Source organism: Mchenga conophoros, linkage group LG5, assembly GCF_057382185.1.
Source record: "Mchenga conophoros isolate Kocher_MC1m ecotype Shallow Benthic linkage group LG5, M_conophoros_male_GT1.1, whole genome shotgun sequence".
Lineage (NCBI taxonomy): Eukaryota > Metazoa > Chordata > Actinopteri > Cichliformes > Cichlidae > Mchenga > Mchenga conophoros.
This window is the reverse complement of record NC_140530.1, coordinates 25,785,127-25,803,654: the sequence shown is the minus strand read 5'-3', so window position 1 is coordinate 25,803,654 and position 18,528 is coordinate 25,785,127. Positions and strand designations below refer to the sequence as shown.

At 40.5% G+C, this 18,528-nt stretch overlaps 2 protein-coding genes across 2 annotated transcripts; one reads left to right on the top strand and one right to left on the bottom strand.

Moving 5' to 3' along the window:
* Positions 1–26: 26 nt before the first annotated feature.
* Positions 27–7,600, top strand: pde12 (phosphodiesterase 12). Its single transcript, XM_085274577.1, has 8 exons — positions 27–965; positions 1,304–1,731; positions 1,811–1,916; positions 2,600–2,744; positions 5,808–5,886; positions 5,989–6,111; positions 6,264–6,469; positions 7,005–7,600. Exons 1-8 carry the CDS (start codon positions 394–396, stop codon positions 7,122–7,124), a joined length of 1,779 nt encoding a protein of 592 aa, XP_085130703.1. The 5' UTR covers positions 27–393; the 3' UTR covers positions 7,125–7,600.
* A 49-nt stretch (positions 7,601–7,649) lies between these two features.
* LOC146574690 (putative C-type lectin domain family 20 member A) lies at positions 7,650–10,347 on the bottom strand. The gene is made up of 5 exons (XM_085274578.1): positions 10,295–10,347; positions 9,828–10,205; positions 9,313–9,717; positions 9,153–9,232; positions 7,650–8,679 (listed from the first exon to the last, which is right to left on the bottom strand). Exons 1-5 carry the CDS (start codon positions 10,332–10,334, stop codon positions 8,557–8,559), a joined length of 1,026 nt encoding a protein of 341 aa, XP_085130704.1. The 5' UTR covers positions 10,335–10,347; the 3' UTR covers positions 7,650–8,556.
* Between the last annotated feature and the right edge of the window lie 8,181 nt (positions 10,348–18,528).

Here is an 18,528-nt window from a genome sequence, read left to right as displayed (position 1 = left end):
TCTCTGCACTGAAGTAATTCTGATTCTGTCCAGTGGGGGCGCTCTGAAGCCTGTGAGACGAAACATCCAGCCAAAGAAGAAGAATCTCACGCTCAGATGAGGAAAGTGCTGCCTGTTACTGAACTTACAGATGAATTGTAAATATTGAAACTCGTATCTGAACCAGCAGCTTCATCTAAAAACCACGTGTCATGTTTAGTTTTAATCTACAGAGCCGGACCTGAATAAACACGTAATTTTAACGGTTTCCTGTTGGGGTTGGTTTCCAGCTGATTAGCATCGGGCTAACCGGTGTAGTTACTGACAGCTCTACCTGCTGGTAACCGTTAACGTTACCTGTCCAGGTACTCTCCCGTTCAGCCCTGCTCTCCTGTTCTTGCCGACGGGGCCTTCATGTTGAACCACCTCTCCACTGCTCTAACGCTCTTCACCCGCCGACTACCCGCTTTCTCCCCACGGACTTTCTCCGAAGCCCTCCGCCGCCTCTGCAGGATGGAAGCGGCCGTGGTGAGGTGCCTCCCCGGGGAGCCCAAGCTGACCATCTCCTTCTGTCTGCAGGGCAGCCACAAGCACATGCTCCGGGACCAGGACGAGCCGCTGGGCAAGGTCCTGGCCCGCATCTCCAACGGGATAGCCAAGAACCAATCAAAAGCAAAGAAATCCAAGAAGAACCGGGGTCAGGAGCAGCCGGATGAAGCTGCGGAGCCCACCGTGGTGAAGCTGTTCTACGATGGGGAAGAGGTGCCGGAGACGGTGCTGAACGCGGAGGCTTGGCAGGACGGCTCCGTGCTGCAGGTGGGAGATGTTAAATATTCAGTGCAGAGGAACGCGCCCACCTTCACCACCGCGGAGCTACCGGTGTCCTTGTTGGCCGGCTTCCCCGTCTGCCCCAAACTGGAGGTGGAGTTTGGGAACGTCCAGGACTGCGAGTTCACCTGGTTCAGAGAAAACTGCCCACACACGAGGTAAATACCCAGAAAAGAAGGTGTAAATGTGAAGCAGAGATTGTGTGGTGCAATCCAGCTGTTTCAAGAACTGCATGCCTTACACGGTCTTATCAGGCGAGTGTTGGGTCTGAGGAAGGTCTGCTCATCTCTACCAAGCTGTTTTATTGACACAAAAACATCGATAAGTTTGCCAAAGGGTAAACAAACCTTTAAACTGAAGTATTTTTAACACCCTGGGTGTAGAACTGTACAGCTGCCTTTTCTGATTTTGTTATAAATCAGGTGATTGTTTGGGCACATTAATAATCAAATTGATTTGACATCCTGCAATCTACTTCTCTTTGCTCTTGTTCCAGGTCTGAAGCTCCTGGTAAAGCTTCAGATCAGGACAGTGGTTGGACTCAGGTTGGATGTGAGAGAGTTTACATCCCATCCAATCAGGACATCAGCTTCAGGCTCAAACTGAGCTGCACACCCAAAGATGGAAGCCGTGGTGGCCTGGCCAAGGAGCTGGTTTCTGTGGGAGCTGTGGAGGCTGGACCAGGTGTGTGCTTGTTTGACAACCGTCATGCTTTCACAGCCAAAGTCACGGACTGGCCGACTGTGAGAGTGGTGTCGTACAACATCCTCGCCGACATCTACGCCCAAACGGACCTTTCCAAGACGGTGCTGTACCCGTACTGCGCCCCCTACGCCCTGCAGCTGGACTACAGACAGAACCTGATCAAAAAGGAGCTTGCTGGGTACAACTGCGACATTATCTGTCTGCAGGAGGTCGATAAAGGTAATCACTGATAAAAACACAAAAATACTGATTATTTAAAAAAATCTTTGACATTAGTTGTGCTCGCTGACCTCTGCAGGAGTGTATGTGGACAGTCTGACTCCAGCGCTGGATGCCTTTGGTCTGAACGGTGTTTTCAAGGTCAAAGAGAAGCAGCATGAAGGACTCGCTACCTTCTACCGCAGGTTAGGCCAATCACCAGCCAGAAGCTGGATTAACCTTAACTTGCTTGATAACTTTATCACTGGCAAAATAATATGCAGAGCCACATCTGTGTTTGTTTGGTTGAAGTTAATAATTAGTGGATGTTAGATAGTGTTGCTCACTATTGATGCCTGGAGCAGAAGAGAGAGGCATTAATGCGCTTAGAAGCGAGCATAAGCAGCGCATTTTTTTTAGATTTTTGAGTAAAAAGCCAAACCCAGCTTCACTCCACAGGCTGTTAAAGATAATGAAGAGAGTTGGATAAAGTCTCAGTTTTTTTAAGATACATTACAGTCTGTAAACAGGCCAGAAATAAAAAGGTTTTAGTACATGAAATAAATTTTGTTTAATGCACTTTAGTATATTGTGTGTCTTACGTGACAGTCAGTGTTGATAGAGTAGCGAGCACCTACAAATAAGTGATTGTGAAGAAAGTATTGAATATCTGAAGTATAACAGAAAGGCCTCTTTATTTATGTGCAGCCCTAATGGCAATATCACATGATTATGAGCCCTGCAACTGGTCAACAGTCCAGACTTTACCCCGCCTCTAGTCCTATGACATCTGGAATAGGCTTCAGCCCCATGTGACCCTGAATTGGATAAGCGGAAAAAGTGGATGGATGATGATTATGATATTGAAGTGAATCCTATTGTGCTGTAGGTCAAAGTTTCGACTCTTGAGCAGTCACGACATCATGCTGAGTGAGGCGTTGTCCTCTGACCCCATGCACGCTGAGCTTCTGGAGAAGGTTTCTGCTAACGGTGCCCTGAAGAATAAGATCCTGCAGAGGTCCACCTCGCTGCAGGTACAGCTGCTCACCATCGAGGCTGATTAACTGTTATATTTTAGCTTTGGGAAGGAGTGATGCGACATTTTGTTATTGCTCCCATCTAAATATCGGGTCAGCAGTCTGGAGGTCTTTCAGACCTACTGCACTCACAACATTTTGACTTTCTTGTCATTTTTAAGTAGTTTTAAGACATTTCAAGCATGAAAAATGCGTCAAAGAAATACATTAAAATACCGTAGCTAATTTTTGTTACCAGCAGACACACCCACTGTCACAAAAAATTAATTTCTTCACAGTTCTTTAGTCAGTGAAATTTGTGACAATAACACTGTTTGACAGACAAAAAATACTATTTTTGCATGAACAAGGTGATTCTGAAAGTGTCCATTAGCTCAAAACTTGGCATGTCTCCATGTGGTGTGCAGTGTGTGGTTCATAAAACTGGACAAGTGGAGTAAAGAAGTGATAGGTCTAAAAATCTGTCTACAGTAAATGAAAGTCACGTATTTAAGAAATGGAAAAAATGTATGGAGGTGTTCAGCAGAGAGGTACAACACAGTATCTACAGCCATTTGTAAAATATGATGGAGACATTTCAGTGTTGGGGATTTTGTAAAAATTCATGGAAACATGCGCACAGAAAAGTACTATCGGATTTGATCCAGCGTTCAATACTGTCTGGAAAGCATTCAATTACTAACAGTTTAATTTTTCAGTTTAATAATGATCCCAAACACACTGCTAATGCAGTAAAAGTACCTTGATAGAAAAATTCCCATTGGAGCATTGTCGCTCATGGATTGGCATCCTCAGATCCTAGACCTCAACATTATTGAAGCAGTGTGGGATCATCTTGACAGAGAACACTAGAAAAGACAGCCAACATCCAAAGAAGCCCTTTGAATGTCCTTCAAGAAGTCTGGAGAGCTATTCCTAAAGAAATTACAGGAATACTTGTTCAGGCTGTTTTGAAGAATACAGGTGGCCATACCAAACGCTGACTTTCAAGATTGTTAAAACTGTACAAACTTTTTTTAAAATTAACTGTATTTCCATGTATCAATACATCACTGCACCAATTTGTCATTTTCCTAGCAAAATATAAAAAATTAAGGAGGTTCAGGACTTCTGCACAATACTATGTTTGCAGATAGAGCAGGGCGATATGGCCAAAAATATTTATCACGATATATATTTGAAAATTTGCGATAACGATATAACCGACGATATAATTGATGCGAGACAAAATACAACTCCACAACATTACTAGTGCAAAAAGACAACCTTCCATTTATTTTCACTTAAACAAGAAGCTGGTTTTTATGTACATTAAAGCTTTATAAAAATGTAACAGTGCAAATGCAAATTCCTTGCTGAAAGTTTAACCAAAAGGCATTTCCAGTAGAAATGGGCTGACATATCCTGAGCATAACCATGTATAATATCCACTGAAGTTAAAAAGAGGTGCTTTGCAACATTAAACTGCAGTGTGCAGTACGCATTTTTCGGACCATAAGGTGCACGGGATTATAAGGCACATTAAGCGAAACAAAGCAGTCAGATAAATCAAACTTTATTAAACTCATTCTTCTTGCTTCCTCCACTTCTGTACCATTGATTCATTAATGTTGAATTCTCTGGCAGCTGCTCTATTCCCATGTTGTTGCAGTATATTAATGACTAACCTCGTATTGTGGATGGATTATCTCAGTTGTTCTCCTGACTGAAGTTTGGTCCGTTTACAGCATCCTGCCATGCGATTGCATTTGTCTCTAACCATGAAGAACCTTCACGTTAACTTTTATAAGTGGAAAAGTGTTAGTGTTCGTCCTCCAGCTTCACTGTTTATGTTATGCTAACATAGCTGTGTCGCTAGCGATCACGTAGCACATCATTATATACCAGCTAGCCCAACTTCAGTAACCCTACAAACGTCACTGCTGTTTAGTTTCCTGTCTTCATTTATGTTGGAAGTGATAGCAGAGCTGTACGTTTGATTTTTTTCAGAAATCTCTCAGTCAGAACATGCAATATCATGCTTAGGTAACTAGCGAAACTAGCGAGCTAACTTCTGCTAGCTTCCTGCTAACTTCTAACTCCGTTAAATGTAATAACTTTTGTTTTCATGGATGCCTGGAAGTTAAACTTTATAGTTACACCTGGTAAAGCAGCAATGCTGATCGTTTTATTAAAGATGAAAGAATTTAGACAGTTTTTAACTCTAAGTGATGCTGCAGTGTTATTTGACCTGAAACATACGGAGTTTAGGACCCAGATTACTCCCAGATTTAAGAGCATCTTAGTCCGACAATAACGATGGCCGCTTGCATGTTCTGCAAAAAAATGTGCTTTGTCATGTATCTGATGGACAAACACCAAACCAGTTCCACATCACTGAAGTTGCACCATTTTTACAAACCAATTCTGGTTCATTTGTTTCACTCAACAATCAGCCATGTGCGTATGAAAACAAAGCCACTGCGCATGCGCGTTTTACTCATATCCTATCGCGATATTTCATTTTCCTATCGTTGCCTAACATTATACCGGTATTACCGTGAACGGTATAATATGGCCCAGCCCTATTTTCAGACTTTAAAAAAACATTTTAGCACAAACACCGGCTCGTTATGTTCAGTGTAATACTTCTTGGAAAACTTTAATTACACTTAGGGTAACATCACATATTGTCATCAACATTTCACCTTACCTGTCTTGTGTATGTGTGTGAAGGTGTACTCAAATCAGCTATATTTACATGTAAAATGATAATTCAGGGAGAGTTACAGACAACAGGAGATCATCTCTGCTCTTAGTCACTCTTGAAGTCGCTGTTTGCTCACACAGCAAACGGAGAGAAAGGAAAGAGAGAGTACAGCTGCTGCAGATGAATCAGAATTTGCTGTCCGTGGATGTTTTGCTAAAGTTTGATTGTTGGCTGTTGTCTGTTTGAGATTTGTCCTGGAATTTGATTCTTAAATATGTGAAAGAAATGCCCACTACAGTTAAAAATCAGCAATTTATTCAGTCATGAAAAGAAATGTTTGTCTAATCACTGAATTGTTTGTTTCCCTGCAGGTCACTTTCCTCGAGGACCTGAATAAACCCGGCAGGAAGGTCTGTGTGGCCAACACTCACCTGTACTGGCACCCGAAAGGTAAAATGTCCTGTTTACTTCCAGGAACACCTGAGTTGCTCATTTTAACCAGCAGAGATTGTCAGTACAGACTTCTGAGAATTGAATTCATTTCCTTTGAAGGGGGGAATGTTCGCTTAGTCCAGATGGGCGTGGCTTTGAAACACCTGAGTCATGTGATCAGCGAGGTCGCACCTGGAGCCCCGCTGGTGTTTTGTGGAGACTTTAACTCCACCCCAAATGCAGGTAACTCCAGAATAGTACCTACAGCTGAATCTGAGACTGTTTACAAAAACATAATGACCCTCAGGTCAAAGTTCAACTTCACCATGTTTGGAGTTCTTTTTTAACACAGTCTTTATCAGGTTGGTTTGTTTCTTGATCTCGTCCCCTCTCAGGTGTGTTTCAGCTGCTCAGTGAGGCTGTGGTTCCTCCGCAGCATGCAGACTGGAGCAGCTCGGGGCCGGAGGAGTCCTGCAGCATGGAGCTGCTCTCTGACATCCCCCCTCTGCTGAGCGCCTGCGGATTGCCGGCCTACACCAACTATGTGAGAGGGTTTCAAGGCTGCCTGGATTACATCTTTATACAGCCAGACTGCATGCAGGTACTGATGGCAGAGGATATAGGAGAGACACATTTTTGTTTTAACAAGCTCTCTTATGGGAATGTTAGTGAATTACTATTTATTTATTTTAAACTATTTTTTATTTCATTGTCTTATTTTGTCTTTTTGTTGGCTGTTATGTTATTTAATTTTCATATTTATTTTACTCTCTTTTGTGCACAGGTTTGTGACTGTCTACAAAAAGCCCTTAATAAATCAGCTTTACTTACTTACTTTACTTAGAACATCTTTTAGCCAAACTATGCGTACCACTCAACCAAATGAAATCTGTCTTTTTAATTATTGAGATCTTGAGCGAGCCACTTGCTAAGTTTGAAGTAAATCAGAAAAGAGTTTGTAAAACGGGTGAAGAATGACAGATTTCTCAGATTTTCACTAAGTCAAAGATGAGGAACAGAAAACAAACTCAATGGAGATTGGTTATTTAAAAAAAAAAAAAGACGATAAGGTAAAAATGGAGTCAGGTGTTCTTTGTGTGAATAACTGATGTAACACATATATGGTGTGTGTGCAGGTGGAGCAGGTGATCCCTCTGCCCAGCCTCGAGGAGGTCACCACCTACGAGGCTCTGCCCAGCGTGGCTCACCCCTCTGACCACATCGCTTTGGTTTGTGACCTCCGGTGGAACCCCTGACCCCTGACCTCCAACCATGATGGACAGAGATGCTTAAAAACACAGAGTGTGAGATTTAAACTGTGTCCCTGCAGGTTTACCAAGAAGAACCAAAGTCAGCAGAAGCTCAAAGGATCAGACAGAAGAACTTGAACCACAAAACCACAACACAGTGAAAGTTCATGTGAAATTATTCACAGTCCTTATTAGACAATAAATTATTTTCATCACTTATATTCAGTGTTGGAATGAGAAAAGTAAGTAATTGCAGATTTTGAGAAGGGATTTAAGAAGGGGATTGATTAAATACTCAAAAAACAAACTCACATTACTGCATCACAACAGTTTGATGATTAATGATCACTCTGAGGTTATTCACTTTATTTCTGGGTTAATAGATAAATATTGACCTTTTAAGATAAGTATTTATTATCATTGTTGCCAAGTGTACTGCTCAGTGGGCCTTTCAGTTTTTAAATAAAGTCTACAGCGCTGACTCTCACTTGTTGGCTTATTGTCATATACTTACAGACATCATTAAAAGGAGGTGAACATCCTGTGATGCTTAAATGATTTGCTCACTATTGTGACAATATCCTCGAAATATAACTTTAATTTAATTTAGTCCAACTTTTACCTTCTTAATTTAACTTACAGCTTTATTTACAAAAACGGGTAAAAATGTGACAATCTTAACAAATTATATTTAGTATCCAATGAACAATATCACATATTCACAGTTCAGATGAGTAAAGTAAGACATATTTAGTTTTACATTTTTTTTTTAGAAGAGCAGGAAAATGATTCTTTTTATATTTCTCTAGGAAGCAGTTTTGAGTTGCCTGGTTTTGGGATGTTCATGCACTTAAAGGCAGCGCTCCATGGAAACAGTAACAAACAATACAAGTCAGCTTTTTGAATCATAGAAGGTGTTACACCTGAATGTAGGTAAAAAGGACAATAACAAATGTTTCTGGCTGAGTTCACCGAACAATGTGATTTCATTTTATTTTAAATTATTTCCATTGTTGTTTTCTGTATTGTCCTCAGCCTCTCTCTGCGCACCTCCACTGCCACTTGATCCAGTTCATTAACTGTCATTATGTCTCATGGATTTAAAAAAACCCACTTTTTGTCAAAAACAATAAATCTCATACAAAAGCAGAATTCTCTCAAGCAGACAGAACAAAAATCTACAGTTTTAACCATAGTCCCACACAGGACGTCATCAGGAGTATTAAAACCATGAAAGGATCTTTTAGTCCAAAACAAAACACTCTGATGAAACAATAATAAAAATTATATCTGATTATTTTCATTTCACCAAGGTGACAAATGTCAACGGTATAATTTGCATAAACAAATACAGAGCAAAACCACAATATGTACAGCAGCTTCATGTACACTAAACATCTGAGTTTCAGAGAAGTCGCAGCAATGTTGGTTTCAAAATTCACAGCTCAGTTTTCTTCTTTGTGAGTACGTTCCTGTCTTTATGGAAGACGGCTCCATCAGGCTGCTCTCTCCACTTCACAGTGATTCCACTCACTCCTTTCTCCTTCAGTCTGTCCTGGAGCTGAGAGATCCAAACATTACACACATGTTTAAACAGAGACTAAAAACAAACAAAAGCCTGTTTTAGAAAAACAAAACATCAATAAATTTATTTTCTGACATTAATTCATACCTTTGCATTTGAATTGGGCCGATTAATGTATACAGTAAAATCATATTTGTAAAATACATATTTTACATATTAAAATCATATACAGTAAAATCATATTAAACGTTTCAGAGAAAAGTATGGAAATTATTTTTGTCATTTATAAAAGGTTTTTTTTTTTTTTTAGATGTCATAATTTTATGAACATTTCTCAACATTCAAAAATTCAAATTTACAGCCTTAATTTTCACGCAGCAGCTTGCTCATAGATGCTGTGAAGAAGAGATGAGGACAGGCAATCACATAAAATTAAAGAGCTGGGTGAAACTCACAGCACCTACACTAAAGTGCAAAGGTGATGAGGTGAAGTTTTAAGGCAGACTTGCCTCTTTCAGGAGTGTTGCTTTGGCAGCGGTGTCATTCAGATTCACAGAGGAGTCCTCCAGCTTCAACCTGATTTTTATTACTGAGACAGAGAGGACAAAAGGTGTCATGGGGAGTTTTCAGTTATTATATTTTTGTGATATCAAAACTGTAACTTTATACCTTTTCTGTAAACAATTTCTTTTTTGGGAGCTTCTGTGGTTTCAGGTTGAGGAGCTGGCAGGTTGTCATAGCAGACAAATGGTCGTTGTGTATAATAGGGCAGTAACCTCCATTTTCCTGATCTCTGCATATCTGCAACCCCACACATGTCATTTGAAATGCCAAATATTTTTCCTGATTCATCCCAGTATCTGAATGAGGAGTCTCTGCCATCGACCCAGAAAATTTGAGGATGTGCAATGCGGCCGATCCATATTTCAGTCCCATATGACACCAGCCTCTGCGTATCACTGACAGAAAGCGAACTGTCAGCCAGGTCTGTGAAGTTCTCCCTGCAGTACCGGAGAGCTCTGAACCAGTCCATGCTTTTATTCACAAAAACAAATTCAGGACTCTGGTAAGTTCCTGCAATTAGAAATTGTGGTTAAATAAGTCATGTTGATTTTCCTGTGAATAAAAATAATCAAATCAAAACAATCTTAATGAGAAAAGAAAATGCTTTGGTATTTTCTTACCATTGTTACAGATGAATGGGTATTCCAGTGAGCAGTTGATATCATACCGAGACCGGTACCTGTATGGTGAATTCACTAAAGCTTTTGTACAAAAATAGTAAACTGAGAAGGGTTCATTTTTAGTTTGATTTTCCCATTTCCAGAAATCATCATTGATCTGAGATGCATATCTCCAATAAAAACTTAGGTAAGCACCAATCCAGACCTCAGAGTTGTAACCAGCAGATGAAACTGTTTTGTTAAATTGTTTCATTTCTGTAGCGTTTTCGAAGTTGGCCAGGTCTGTGTAGTTCACTCTACAGTAACTCAGAGCCGCATCCCAATCTAAGGACTTATTAACAAAGTAGTACTGACGGCATCTGGAGAAGATGAGACACCCTGTGAGGAAAAATGATTGATCAACATCTCTGAACATGCAACCTGGATGTAACATATCAGAGTGATAAGCATTGCCAAAAATGACTGACCTGAGAGACAGAAGACACCCAGCAGGATCTTTAGAGTCATGATGCTGCTCTGTGAACTGTGAAAGAAAACTCAGCCTTTATAATAATAAAAATGCAGGGAAATCCCACTCCTGCTCCATGTTCCTGTTTCTGAGAAATGTTATGGGTGTGTCACAGAGACTCCTTTATGGAAACAACATTAACCAGGTTTGTTTAAAACTGCTAAAAATTCAAACTTCAGGCTTAAAGTAATAGAAATGATTTTAAATGAGAGTGTTTTATCTTGTGTTTATCTACATTTATTTCCAACTGCAGAGTTTTTTTCTTAAAATTTCAAGAAGTATTATTTATTTCAGTCATTGTTTTTAATGATACTGCACAAGAGTGAAGCTAATCTGCTTGATTTTAGAAAAATATGCCACCAAATCATGTCACTGAATTACCGAAGTTATATATTTTTTATTTTCATTATTTGATTGAACCAAAGAATGACCTAAAACAAAAGATATGACTGATGAATCAGTTAAAGGAAACATTTAAAAGGCATTAGAAAGATTAAGTTAAATGTTTTAACATTTTACCATCAGACGCTTCACTGTGTGCATCCTGACCGTCTTATAGAGCAGTTGTGGCTCAGCTGATAGAGCAGGTCATCTGCCAGTTAGAAGGTGGGAGGTTCAGTCCTTGACTTCTGTGAATCTGTCAAAGTATCCTTGGGCAAGAGCCTTAACCTCAAATTACTTGTGATGTATCCACCATAGCATAAAATAATGTGATTTGTAGTATTTCCAGAACATATTTTGTTTTCACACCAGTGATGAATTCCTCAGTAAAACTCAAACATGTTTCGGTAAGATCTGGGCTCATGTTGAAAACCTTCTGCACCAATATCACGCATCTACAGTGTTTGAAGATACGTTTCAGTAATCAGCTGAAGTTTGTTCTGGATGCTAAATTCCCCTAAACAATGCCTCTAAACACAGGCATTGTTTGTTTAGTAACCAAACCTTTTCTTTGTCTTTTTGAACAAATAAATAAAAGTCCTAATATTGGAGCTCCTTCTTTTTTCCCCATTTGTTTCATCATGACAAGAAACCCGTGCCACTGCTGATCACAATACTGGCTTTTGAAGATCAAATTTCATAAATCAGTCACTTTTGAATTCAGTCATTTTCAGAGGATCAAAAGTAATTGGACAATTTATGGGTAAAATCATGGCCCAGAGAGGCCTGTTCACTCATTCAATCTCTTGGGGAAGTAGGTATAATTGTCTTCATACAGAAAGTTTACAAGAAGATATAAACGAAAAAACAGGAAGGCTAGATTAAACTTTGCCAGGAAATATCTAAAAGAGCCCCCCAAAAATTCCTCAGATCTTGCACCGATTAAACTAAGAATAATTTGTAACATGATGATGGAAACCAAAATGTGTGGAGATGATGTCACTGTTGATAGATGTAGCAAGATATTCTGTCCTTACATGTTATAGAGCATCTTATCTTTCCATAGATAAAGGCAAATTATAGAAATTAATGCAAAATTCACTAAATGTTGTTTATGAAGTGTCTGAAGCTCAGAACTGCACGGAGGAGTCCCACTCACCCTTCCTCCCACATTTACTTAAAGCATACGAGCTTAACGACAGACTGGTTTAGGACAAGTGGCCACATTAACTTTATAATAAAGATGTGTTCTTAGATTGATTTAACAATAATACCTGCATGAATCTAAACTATCTAAACAATCTAAACAAGTGAAATCCCAAGTCTGACACCAAGACGAGACACAAATCCCTTTTGGGTTGCGTCGGGAAGTACAAGTTAAATCTGCTAAAGATTGTGTGGAGCTATCTGCTGTGGCAAACAGATGTGAAACAGGAGCAGTTCAAAGTACCTTTATCTGAATAAACTGCAGTCCCGTGTGTCGTGTTATCAGGAATATGCAATCTTTCTTTCTAACAAAGCGCCAAAGAAATTTTTTTTTGGAAATTTGTTTTTCCTTTTACTGAGGCAGGAACTATTCGCAGCATCATTTGCATGAACAGAAAGTTGAAGCAGAGCCAGACTGCACTAAACAGCAGCTTCATTTACACAAAACATCAAGCCAAAGTGTTTTTATGAACAGAAGCAAAGCTGGCTTTAAATTTAACAGGCCAGTTTTCTTTCTGTCATCATTCCCCCCTTTATGGAAGACTTCTCCATCCGACTGCTCTCCACTTCAGAGTGACTCCACTCACAGCTCTCCCTTTCATATTGTGAAAGCTGCTGAGTGATACAAAAAGCAGGTTAAAAAAATAATCTTTCTCAAACATCACATTCACAAGATTGACCGTGAGGTCAAAGTTACTGACATCTCATGTGAGATTTTCAATAGATACACCTACAGTATTAATTCTAGGTGAGATCCCAGCAAACAAGGGAGCGTTCGGGGATTGTTCACTACCCCACTTCAGCTAACGTTTTCTAAACGTTGTGTGTAGAAGGTTTTCCTGATGTTAGGGGAAAGTTCACTTTAGATTAAAAAAATGGTTGGGAGGATGTTTTAAAAACATTCCCCAGATTGTCAAAACCAACAATAACATTGTAAACACAATAACTCGACAAAGTCTATATAGTCTAAATCTATAACCTCGACCTTCATCTTCAGGTTGAGGTTGAGGTAATAGATTTTCAAAATTGTCAGAGACTTTCAGTAGATCCATTTGAAAACCCTACATCTCCTTTTTCTTGAGTCATCGTGTTCACAAAGTTGGGTGTCATCACCACCGTCATAGCTGGACTGGCCATCGGGCATACCGGGCATTTGCCCGGTGGGCCGCTGGCGATTTTTTGTTTTTATGGGCCGATGGATTTTTTTTTTTTTTTTTAGGAAGGGTATATATAATGAAAGGTGTTGGATTGGCCAATTGGTCATGATCGACTCTGGGCTGGACCAATTACAGCCGAGGAGGCTGGATGCACCCTCCCCCTTGTTTAGCAATCACGTGATTTTCGCGCATTGCATGCCGGGAACCCGTGGCAAAACAATCCAAGTACCGCATCAAATGCAAACATTTGCAGCACCGCAAAACGTTCATTCTCCGGTTCCAATACCTTCTTTTTTTTTCTTTGCCGCACAAAAAAGGAATGTACAAAACAAAAGGAGAACAATGCCGGTCCGTACAAAGACAGACTCGACGAAAAGACAAAGAAAAGATACGAGGAAAAAATCAAAGGAGTGAAAGAGTGAACAAAAGACGTCAGCGTGCTGCCCAACTTTCACCACGCTCAGATTTATAATTATACGCTTCTTGGAGTGAGTGCACACACTCGTGAAGTTTAGTAACTTCAGGTCACTGCAACAAGCCCAGGTACAGTTTACTGACGGATGGGTACAGGACCTTGAAATGCACCGTGTAGAACGAAAGACTATTGTACATATCATAAGTTTACCAGTCTCACAAATCGTCTTCATAAATACACATTCATTAACAGTTTATTAATAGGACCTTTGAGCTCAACGGTAATTAATTAGTAGTGGAAATAATTTCTGGTAGTGTAACAGTGTTTATCTGGTATTATTCCACTTGCCACAAATATCAGTGTCATGGGGAAACAGCGCCCCCCCTCTCAGTGTGGCTGGTTAGGTGAGGCTGGCTGCAGTAATCGCTGCCAGTCTGCCGTAGCCATACGAGAGGTGAGTTGTATTGTTCCGCACACAATATAGCTAAGTAGTACAGACACATAAAACATGTTTGATTAGCTGACGAGCACCGAGTGTAATAAGTGCTTAGTGGACACATGTCCAACACCAGTTTTATGTACTTTTCATTTGTTTATTAACAGAGATGGGCAGTAACGCGTTACTTGTAACGCGTTACTGTAATCTGATTACTTTTTTCAAGTAACGAGTAAAGTAAGGGATTACTATTGCAAAATCGGTAATTAGATTACCGTTACTTTCCCGTAGGAACGCTGCGTTACTGCGTTACTAAAACCGTGATTTTTTTTGCGAGAATGTCTCATGACAGTGACGTAAGCAAGTGCGACGTTGGTGACAGCAGCTGTGTGCAGATCAACAATGGATAATATATCGAGTGCGGGAGAGAGTATGAGCGTGCAGCGTTTAAAGTGTGGAAGTACTGACCTTACTTTGAGTTTGATTCCATAAAAAGTGACAAAAACATTAGCGTCCATCGTGCGTGGGAAGAAAACTTCTTTTTACAGCGAAAAAAACCCCTAAACTTCCGAGCAAGCACCGAGTAGCTACGACGTGATGGGAAATTCACAGAGACACTCGCGCGGATTCTTCAACTGACCGCAGCACACCTGCACCAGGGTAACCCTCCGCCTACCCTGCTCCTGCTTTACAGGTGAAAATAGAGCAACAGGACCGCTGAGTCTTTGACTTTATTTATTTTCTGCTGTGTTTTACTTGCATCTGTTTGAAAGAGTGAGTGAAAACACAAAAAATATTTTATTTTATGTGCTGGAATGTGTAGAAAATAAGTTTAAATGTTAAACTAATTTATTCAAGTCAGAGAATGTTGCATATAATTAAATGTTTTGCTTGATGCATAAAGTTAAAAGATTAAAACTGATAAAACAAGTTAAAAAAAGAGACTTTTCCATTTGATTACATTTTGTATGATGGATTATGTAGAAAAAGTAGAATTGGGCTGAAAGATCTATCACTTTATCACCTCTTCAGGTTGTAAATCGTGTTTTTAAAAAGTAACTAAGTAACTAAGTAACTAAGTAATTAATTACTTTTGAAAATAAGTAATCAGTAAAGTAACGGGATTACTTTTTGGGGGGAGTAATCAGTAATTAATTACTGATTACTTTTTTCAAGTAACTTGACCAACACTGTTTATTAATGTGTGAAACTGTATGCTAAAGCGGAATGCTAATGAGATGTTCTGCCGTAGTGTGCTGTGCGGAGTGGTGTGTAGCGAGCCTGTGCACTGATAATACACCGTTGTTTCCATTCAGGTACATCATTTGTTGTTGCTGTTATTTTATTGTATATTAGAAATTGTAATATTGCTGCAGTAATCGCTGCCAGTCTGCTGTAGCCATACGAGAGTGTGCTGTGCGGAGTGGTGTATGGCGAGCCTGTGCACTGATAATACACCGTTGTTTCCATTCAGGAAATAAAGTGGCAACGATCGATCAGAGACTCCTTGTCTTTTTAAAAACACTACACAACGCAGAGTCGAGGAGTCTGTTTGGGCCGAACTGTTGCAGCGGGATGAAGCAGAAACCGGTTACAGTAGCATTACAGAAATGTAGCAGTGACAGTAATATTGTATGTTGTAATCGCAATGGACAATTAGTGATACAAAACAACTGTTTTATCCTGTGAATAAAAGTATATGGTTTTGTCAGTGTACCATGGTTATAACAGAAACGAAACGCAATATTGTGTCAGGACAATTCACTATTTATGCACAATAAACACAATAAATAAAGGAGCATAGCGCGACAATTTCTGTTCAGCGCCAGACTTGCTTGTAACCTATATCACCAATTATGTTAAGAAAAATGACGTATTAACTACTAAAAAACTCTGACCTTTGTGGGAATGCTTGGAGCAGACTAACATGTGAGCTGGAGTGTTCTGGGACGTTATATTTGGTATATCCAGACCATCTGTCGGCTCTTACTTCGGAAACATGGCTTAAAAATTTCTCTTCAACGACTTAATCAGATAAAAAAAAAAAGATCTCTTTACCCGTCGGCTTCCCGTGGCTGTCATGCGACCGGCTATTGCAGTTAATAATACAACAGCTTCTTGCCATTTTTTGGGTTTCTTTTTATCGCTGTGTAACTGAGTTCAATTGAAAGCCTGCGTGCGCTAGTACCTCTTGCCACGAGTTCCCAGAATCCTTTGCGGTTTTATCCCTGAATGACGTCACATTTTCAATCTTTATCCTGGTGGGCCGTGCTCTAGTCAAAATGCCCGGGCCGATTTTTTGTCCCAGTCCAGCCTTGACCACCGTTCTGCATGGTGGGGTAATGCTAACACCCCATCAGCCTTTTTCCAGTTGAGGGGTAAAAATGAAATAGATCTTGCAATTCAATCTTTATTGCCAGACTTTATGTCCATAAAAAACAAGACAAAACACAATTTATAAACCTTAATAAAAATATTAAAAAATATTAAACATTTGTAAAAATATAAAACCAAAATATACATAAAATACACAATTACTTAGAAAAAAATCGATAAATACACAAACACTTCAACTAATGCTTAATGCTCTCCGACTGGATGATTAACGGGACCCACTCGCTGTTGGATCTGTGGGTTCTAAAATTATACTGTTACTAGAGCCATCCAGTCGTTCTCTAAAATTGAACATTAACTTTCTTAAACGTGCTCTAAAAAGTCCAAACACCCACAGCTACAAATATCTGACTGGCACTACCCGCTCTAGGTATCGTACAAAGGATTCTCATTGCGCAGCACAGCAGCACAGTGGAAAGGGCTGTGTTTTTATCATCTGCGTGACAGTGCCTTTGCCCAGGGAAATGAGCCCGCCAGCGCCCTCTAGCGGCCGCGATCAGGAAAGGCTGCTCTTCATAGAGGACTCACGCTCGGGGAGACGTTTTCTGGTCGACTCCGGCTCCCAGAAGAGCCTTGGGAACTTTTGTGTCGTCTTTGCATACCTCCGCAATGGTATATTATTTAATCTTTAAAAGTACCACCAGTTTGAGAACCGCTGCTTTAAACAAAACCACTTTAACTAGAAGTGCACGAGAGCTGAATTTAGGTGCAATAGTATTTGCCTCCACATAGAGCTTACACTGTCGTCTGTATATGTCATCGTCATCATTTATTTGATCAGTAATAAAGCGACTGAGGTATTTCACCTTTTTATGAACTTCAAGAGTTTTTGGGACAGTTTAAACAGGCAAATTTAGCTGTTTGTCCTGCTTGGTTCTATATATCAAAACACCACTTTTAACAGCATTGTACTTTATATCATATTGCACACCATACTCAGTACAGATATTAAGAAGCTCCTGTAACCCAGCACTGCTTGGACTAAAAACAACCATGTCATCTGCATACATAAGATGATTTATCAATGTTTTACATCCAGTGTTACATCACAACCATCACTGCTGCCCTCCACCAGTCAGGGCTGTATGGCAGAGTGGCCCGACAGAAGCCTCTCCTCAGTGCAAGACACATGAAAGCCCACATGGAGTTTGCTAAAAAAAAAAAAAAAAACACCTGAAGGACTCCAAGATGGTGAGAAATAAGATTCTCTGGTCTGATGAGACCAAGATAGAACTTTTTGACCTTAATTCTAAGTGGTATGTGTCAGAATCAGAATCAGAATGGGTTTTATTGCCAAATGTTGAGCAGGTTTACAACATTAGGAAATTGCTGCGGTGCTTCAGTGCAAACATACTGTCATAAATTGCGCTTAAATAGACATGAAAAAATAAAAGTAAGAATAAGAATTAAAAGTGCTACGTAGAAAGATATATACATGAGTGCAGGTGGTGATCAGTGCCAAAACATGGAATGATGCAGTGAACACAGCGTAGGGTCATGTGTTAGTGGTGGGAACAGTCATAAGGTTATTGTTCATGTGTCCAACAGCAGAGGGGAAGAAACTGTTCTTATGGCGAGAGGTTCTGGTGCGAATGGACCGGAGCCTCCTGCCTGAGGGGAGCAGGTCAAACAGACTGTGTCCAGGGTGAGAAGGGTCAGCTGAGATCCGAGCTGCACGCCCCAGTGTCCTGGAGGTGTACAGGTCCTGCAGAGATGGGAGTCTACAGCCAATCACCTTCTCAGCAGAGCGCACAACACGCTGCAGTCTCTGTTTGTCCCTGATGGTGGCTCCAGCGTACCACACGGTGATGGAGGAGGTGAGGATGGACTCGATGATTGCGGTGTAGAATTGCATCATCGTCCGTGTTGGCAGGTTGAATTTCTTCAGCTGCCTCAGGACGTACATCCTCTGCTGGGCTTTCTTGATGACGGAGGTGATGGTGGGCTCCCACTTCAGGTCCTGGGTGATGGTGGTACCCAGGAAGCGGAATGAGTCCACAGAGGTGATGGGGGTGTCAGTCAGGATGATGGGGGGGAGTGGGGCTGTGTGCTTCCTGAAGTCCACAATAATCTTCACTGTCTTCTGGGCATTCAGCACCAGGTTGTTGTGGCTGCACCAAGACACCAGACGTTCAACCTCCCTCCTGTAGGCAGACTCATCCCCGTCCGAGATGAGCCCAATAACGGTGGTGTCATCTGCAAAC